Genomic DNA, 7,728 nt, shown 5'->3' with positions numbered 1-7,728 from the left:
CAGTGTGAATTGTTGGCAAAGGATTGTGACTTACAATTGATGTGCTGGCAGGGATCCACAAGCATTGTTGATATCTTGCAAAAACCCTGTTCTCTCCTATAATGCACCTATTATTCCATGGAGGAGGAGGAGGAGGAGGAGGAGGAGGAGGAGGAGGAGGAGGAGGAGAGAGATGATGACTTCCCAAACCTGTTTGATTGAAAACATCTGGCTGTTGCCACCTGCATAGTGAACTGGCTCCTCCCTCCCAATTGAAAACATTCCAGTTTGTTTAAAAAACAGATAATTATAGGATTAGAATGTGTTTTTGAAAGGCACAATTTGATTTCCTGCCTAAAATGAGTATTTTCTGTAAATTGGAATGCTTTATTCTGAAGGAGTCCACGAAGCACAGTAAAAACATACAAATTAAGCTTCTTTTCAGGTAAGGGAAAGACTGCACCCACCCAGTCATACTCCACTCTCTCCCCTGAACATGCAACCATTGGAAGAGAATGAGAGGTACTGGCTATAAAGTCCATATGGACATCTGAATTTCCAATTCTCCACATGAGACTGTATCTGGCTCGTGGCACTGTATTTTGGGAAATAGAAAACAACTCTATCATTTATTAGGAGACTGGTCATAGGTCAATTTTTAAAATTTAATTGGCTTCAAACCTTGTTATATACAAAGCTAATTGGACAATCATTTTATGTACAAAGTATGCAAGCATTTTAAAAAGGTTTAAATTACAAATCTGTAAATCCTACAAAGTGCAATTCTGAAAACATTTCTCACCATGCTGTACAGAAACCAGTTCACTGTTAATATACATACATACATACAAGCTTAAAATTATTAAACGTTATCATTGGAACATTAATACAAATAGAATATTATTTAACCTTAAAAGCACCAGAAATAAAGAAAAGATATTGCACAAAAGATTGATAAATAGGTTTTAACATTCCACGATGGCTAGGTGAAATTTAATTATATCAAAACACTTCCATCCAAAATTTGAAGGCATTTTTGGCATTTGAAGTCAAGATTGCACTATTAGAATAATCAGCATTAGATTATCATTTGCCCTTATATACAGAAGGCTTTGTGTTCTTTTTACTTTTAAGTGTGATGTTTTAAGCACATGCAGAGGCACAGGTTAGGTGTAATGCTGAAATTCATAAAAGAAAATTTGTTTGGTGCCACCAGCACAATTTCCAAAGTCAGTTCTTAATGGAGGAGAGTCTAAAACCTCTGCCTTTGCAAACAGTGGGACTTTCTTTCTCTCTTATAGCATCATATCAGGCAAAGTTCACACCTACTAATAAATGCATTTTTGATAGCAAAGTGGTGTTGCAAGCTTTAACAATGGAAATTGTTTCTCTACAATTCACGAAATTGTTTCTCTACAATACTGAAAACTGCAGACATTTTCCTAAAGTGACTCATACTGCTTTAAGTTAGGCTTAGCAACCTGTGATGGTAAACTTCATTGGCATGTAAATAGTACAAATATCACAAATACCATAGATGTGCATAGATAGCTATGCAGAAAGATGTCTCTAAATCAGTGATGGCGAACCTTTTAGAGACCAAGTGCCCAAACTGCAACCCAAAACCCACTTATGCATCATCGAGTGCCGGGTAGGTGTGGCCCATTGGGTGGGCATGGCTGCAATGGTAACGGCAGACTGAGTGGGACTAAAAAGTTCAATCAATCAATTTCAGCTTTGCAAGATCTTTTTTTTTCTCACGAGAAGTTAAAATTGACTGATTGAACCTTTTTTTTGGGGGGGGGGGCGGCGGCGGAGGCCTAAAGCGAAAAGTTTTTATAAAACCCAGCTGAAGGCTTAGGACTGGGGTGACAGTGCGCGTGCCCACAGAAAGGGCTCTGAGTGCCGCCTCTGGCACCTGTGCCATAGGTTCGCCATCACTGCTCTAAACCGTTTGCCACTGGAATTACATGGAGCACTGAGAGGTGTTATCTGACAGATATGAACCTAAGCACAGTTCTGGAAAAACTGAGCAAATACTGAGACTAGGTTGTTCTTTAAAAAAAAAAGCCCCATTTAAATGCGGAGAAATATTAACTTAATGCTTTGTGCAACAGCCACCTTCAATCAGTATCTACCTTGATCCTGGTTTATAATCTGGATTTCAGGAAACTCCCAGATAACCAACCAATTTTCCTTTCAGAGCGCTTCACTATCTCCTTGATTTCAGTGAGATATATCATAATTCTGTGAGCCTGAGCCAGGGATAGTTGAAGTCCATGAGTCATAAAAGAGCCAAGGTTGCCTACCCCTGGCCTGAGCCTAAAGCATTCAATGTAGCCTTCAGAAGTACAGGTGTTAAATAACTGAGTAAAGATGCTGAACAATTTTTCTTTTTTTTTTGCAAAAGCCCAATCAAAGAAGATAAAACAATATTTGTTCTCTGAGTAACGCAGAGAAAACAATATTAAGCATGACAGCCTCACTCTCCCAAAAGCAAACCTCTGTGCAAAATTTTAAACAAAGCACAACTTTACATTCTTAACGTAGATCTTCCATGCCATCTTTTCACCTTATAGTGTTCCTGCACTTTTCTGATATTCAAATGTATGACACACGGGTAAGAAAACATTAAAAGTGTTCAGAATTCACATACTAAGATGTTTTTTTTTTTCTAAAAACAGCCAAGGTAGCAAGCATCCATCCATACTAAACTAATTGTCAAAACTATTCTTAGCCTCGCAGAAGAAAACGCCCAGAAACTCTTTCAGGTCAATCTTTTGCATATCTTAAATAAATAAATAATCATAGCACGTATAGAAAGGACATTTGGATGTTTTTCTCTACCTGTTTCAATAAAAGACCATTTTAAAAATGTCGTTACCCTACCCTTTTTGGATATACCCTAACATTTCATTTTTTAAATTATAAATTATCTCTAAGAAATCAAAACATTCTGTAGGTTCTGGTAAATAGCTGAGAAATTTCTAGCAAGAGGCTTTTTGAAGCTCATGTAAGAGAGCTTTATATAGAAAATATCCATTATTTTCCTGGAATGGAGGTCTTTGAATTGGCTCACTTGAAATCTTTAAAAACATTTCAAAATATACACATATCAAATATACAATTGCAAAACCATTAATATAATGCCCTAGAATATCCTTTACATGCAGTCCCATATTTAAGTATAGCATTTACATGCTTTTAAAGAAATGGTTCAGTCTACAATATTGATTAATAATCCTTCAGTTTTAAAATTCTCATAACCCAACTTCACAGCAAAAACATCAAACACTTTGTGATTATCTTTGGTATTGCTAACATTTTCTATTCCAACTTTCTCATACATCTTTTAACATATTTTGAAGTTCAGTCTTGTATATCCTTTCTTTAGTCTCTTCTATCCAATCTATAAGATTGTTGAAAAAGTCAGGTCATCTTTCAGTAGAGCTCAACCCTTGGTGACTTCATGGATACATCTATATCACTTTCTTGGCAACAATACAGAAATAGGTTGAAGTTCCCTTCTTCTGGGCTGTGCTTTCAACTTTCTCATTTACCTCACAACTCCCACAAGCTCTTCCATTTATGTACTAAACAGTCCAGATTGCTTAACTTTAAGATTAACCCAAAATCTGTGCTTTTTGCCCACAATTATTTTACACTCAATATTAAAATATAACATTTTTCCAGAACATTCTGTATATATCTCCTTAAATTTTAGTCCCTTAATTTCAATTAGTCTTATCCAAGTAAAAGACTGAAGCTTAGACTGCAGAAGGATATTTAAAAATGTGTGTATCTAAGCAGAACAAAAGACAATATAGTCTTTGAAGAAATAATAAAAATAAATGAATTTCGTGTTAGTGATAAAGTTTGCAAAATTTCAACCGAAAATTAAAGATTAACTTCATATTTTCTTGTGTTTCTCTTGTAATTCATCAAGTTTTAAGCCTCAAAGGAATCAGGAGAAAGTTATAGATCCACTTCCATAAGTTGTGTATATGGCATACTGGCTCTTGATAAGCCTGCAATCTTTCTTACAACAGTGAACACAAAATCATAAAAAAGTACTATAACAAAAAGATGCTCTTTGCTTGGGGAATCAGAACATTTTCACTCAAATTCTTTGCAACCAAGGCTAAAATTGCATCATTTTTCCATTACACAATTGCCTATATTTAACATCCAATTTCTTTAAAAAATAAATCCTCATTTAGGATTACAATTCATACTGTGCAAAATAAAACCTGGAGAAATATAGAAAAGATATATGTTATATTTGTAGCATCTCTCATTTACATTTCCCAGCATTGAAATAATTCTTACAGTTAAGAAATGTTATTATACCATAACTCTGCAGATGAAGATTTCTTCTCATTACAAAAATGATTGCCATTAACAGCCCAGCACCTGTAGCTTTTTCAGACGTGTGAGATGAAAGTCAGTCATGTGCATATTATACACTGGACCTTACAGAACCAAGCAAAGCTGGTGAGCTACCATCTTCTGACCAAAAGAACTATCTAGTCCTATTGATGGCATCTCCCTCTCCCCACTATTACAAATGTAAAATCAGGCCCAGGAGGACTATCCCAATGCTTTTGTGCATGGACTATATTAATGTTTTAATGCTCAAATTTAATATTTAGCAGCAAAAAATGGTTTCAGTCACCATTTAATAATGCTGAATCAGATACCTTGAAGGATTACATTTCTATGATAAATCCCACCAAATTAAGAACTCATCTGCTGGTCCTCTATTTTTTGTCATTTATGTTCAACTTTCAACCTATTCAACAGATCTACATTCAGAAAGCTGACTTCTGAGTAGAGCAAGTTGCATTGACAGTCATTCATTTCGCCCCTTAAATAGGTGAATTTAAATACATTTCACATTCACCATCCAAGAACTAAAAGGGCATTGAATTTTTTTTTAAAATAATTGTTTTGTTTAATTTACATAGTTAAATAATTTAGAGACATTGACCAAGATCCAGAAGACCTCTTTTGTCAAGGAAGGCTTAAAAACTAGATCTTTAATTCTTTTTTGGCATGACAGCTACTACCTCTCCAGTGGCCAAGGCCACTTTGAATACAAACTGTGAGTTCCATTATGCCAAAACAGCAGCAAGTTATGTAAAGAAGGGTATAGAATGTTATAATGGATATCCACATTTTACTGATTTTGACATTCGTGTTCAACTGTCAGTAATTACAGGCAAATTTAGTGACTATCAAAATACTTTACATTGCTGATAGTCATTAAATTTACTCCAGTTTGTTGGCTTTCTCATATGTCAATTAAATTTTCAACATTCAGTTTAAAACACACACATATATACATCCATACTTACAATTATCTATCTATCTATCATCTATCTATCTATCTATCTATCTCTCTCTATCATCTACCTAATATATCTTGCAATGTGTTTAAAAGGACTGAATTAGCTTATTGCTTCTACTTAGCACAACAAAACAATAGATGTTGTATATTAGTGTGTGTATGTGCCTTTGGAAATTGTGCTGTAGTTGCAACATAACTGAGAAAGTTGGGAGGTATGATTGGAAGATTAAATAAATGTATGAATCTCGAGAGATGATAGGAGCAGATATCACATGGAATCTTGAGTATTATATTCAGTTTCTCCAGATGAAATCTGACTGATCCGTTTGCTTGAACCCCACAATTTTCGGGAGAGTTGACCAGCACGCATCTGTTTAAAGTAAGCCAGAGACACAAAAAGGAAGGGGAAATTGGGATAAGGGGAATAAATTAAATAAAAACTTCAGATGATTCTACAGAAGCGCAGACAGCAAAAGATAGAGCACATATACACAACACATTGGCAATTTATTTCTAAAGTATTTCAGTGTTTGGACAATCCTAGGGAAAAAAAAGGGCACAAAGTGGAATTCTATCCAATACATTGTTAAAGGGTCACATTGTCAAGTGACTTTAAAGGGGCATCTTTGAAAATGCCCTAAAAAAGCTTTGTAGGTGGAAAAAAACAGAATTTAGATATCAAGATTATGATGCCTTCTGTTGTTATTTGGTTTTAAAATATAAACAGAAAAGAACCTCTATAAAACGATCAATTTTGTTTAAGGTTGCAAACTGAACAACCTAACTAGGTAGTCTTCTAAATATGCTTTGGACCAAAATGCAAACGCACACATAGTCTTTACACCATAAATTTAGAGGCAAAACACTTCACAATGTTTGAAAAAGTAACAGCAAAAACAGGGAACGGAAGAAGTAAATGATTATGGTGGGAAACCTATACACATTTACATTAATCTTAATCAGTGCAAACAATTAGTGCTAAATGAAGCAATTTATAATGCAATAAATAAGTAAATAAATAAGAAAGACTCAAAAGCTAGGTCAGCCACCCAATGACCTGGCTGGGTTGTGCAATTAAAGGCATACTAGTTTTGTAGTGTAAACAACACACATCTTTTTGGCAAATAAATAATTTGTCTAATCGAGATAATAGTGCAACATTTGACTGTGTCTGACTTTGAATGGCGCAAAGCCTGACTTCAGCTCGACAACTGGAACTGAGAGAGTGAATGGCTTAATTCACCAGATATAACCTGGATATTCCAGAAATTTGAAAAGGACTTAGTTTCCCAAATGTGACACTTGAGAGACAGCCTGCAAAGATTTTATATTGTCCTCAATAATCAATAAGCATCAGTCATTTCCTGGCTCCTTCTGAAGAGGTTAGTGCAGAGGTTTGCTTGAGTTAAGAAAATACTAGTGGGCATCTCTCTGAAATTAGGAGAACCATTTTCACAGACGCCATAATGCAGTATCCCATCAGTTCAGAAAGCCCAGGCTGCCACTGAAGGGCTTTGGTTCACTGGTTCTAAGAAATATTTTGGTGACACCCCTTTTGTGCAGTAGATTAAGGACATGCCCAATAAAAACTGCATAATTGTAGTTGGCATCCAAGTAGTCTGCATTCACTTTGAGGATGAGAAGCACTGCCCTTTGCATAAATCTATTAAGCAACAAAAAGATGGATCCTTAATGGCATTTTTTTTTAAATGAAGCATGAATGCAGCTAAGCAAAACCACAATAGTTCCAAAGTAGCTCACTGTTGTTTATTCAGTGCTCTTCTGGAAGCTAATGTCATTCATTGTAAACAGTGGTGACAGGTTAATGTTGAGCATTAAGTATTAAATGGCAGGTAGCATTAAGCAAGTTCAGTCCAGTTAGAAAGCACTATTAGTGCACTTAAGCTAAGTCAATAAAATCTGTAAGTTAGTTCAGCACACCTCCTTTTCCCCATGGGTTTCCCTCTACATTCTTTCTTTTTTTTTTCCAAGCAGAGAAGGACCTGTTAAAGAATCTCTAAGAATGTCTTGGGAATTATTTCTTCCCCTTTGAAAGCTCAAATTTGCTTTGAAGTTTGCCCTGCCACAGAAGCGATCGCTTGCTCAGCCGGAAAGCAGAAATAAATGAGTTTCCCATTGTTCGGTAGATAAAGTTCTTGATGGTAGGTTTTACCTCTGCTGGCTTTCCAACGCCAATGATAATCAACTTGCCATCATCAAGACCCACCAGAATGTGGCTGAACTCTTTGGTAACAGAGACACAGTGAATTGGCAGCCGCATGGCTAAAGGGGAGGAGCTAAGGCTCAGGCTGAAATAAAGAAATAACAAATGTCTATTATTTACAGCAGACCGAAAAGCACTCAATGAGAAATTGCTGGCCTCTACCAGCAAGTCTTAT

The 7,728-nt window shown here is 35.8% G+C and overlaps 1 protein-coding gene across 3 annotated transcripts in view; it reads right to left on the bottom strand.

Moving 5' to 3' along the window:
* Nucleotides 1–4,518: 4,518 nt before the first annotated feature.
* NBEAL1 (neurobeachin like 1) overlaps nt 4,519–7,728 on the bottom strand; it is a 95,203-nt gene continuing 91,993 nt past the window's right edge. For all 3 annotated transcript variants that reach the window (XM_039354704.1, XM_039354721.1, XM_039354712.1), the window contains 2 exons: nt 7,503–7,638; nt 4,519–5,699 (listed from right to left, as the gene is read on the bottom strand). In XM_039354704.1, the coding sequence (XP_039210638.1) occupies nt 5,598–5,699; nt 7,503–7,638 (238 nt within the window). In that variant the 3' untranslated portion in view covers nt 4,519–5,597. The remainder of the gene's footprint in view (nt 5,700–7,502; nt 7,639–7,728) is intronic.

Source organism: Crotalus tigris, unplaced genomic scaffold, assembly GCF_016545835.1.
Source record: "Crotalus tigris isolate CLP2741 ecotype Arizona unplaced genomic scaffold, ASM1654583v1 scf7180000017568.13789103, whole genome shotgun sequence".
Taxonomy (NCBI): Eukaryota; Metazoa; Chordata; class Lepidosauria; order Squamata; family Viperidae; genus Crotalus; species Crotalus tigris.
This window is presented reverse-complemented; position numbering and strand designations above follow the sequence as displayed.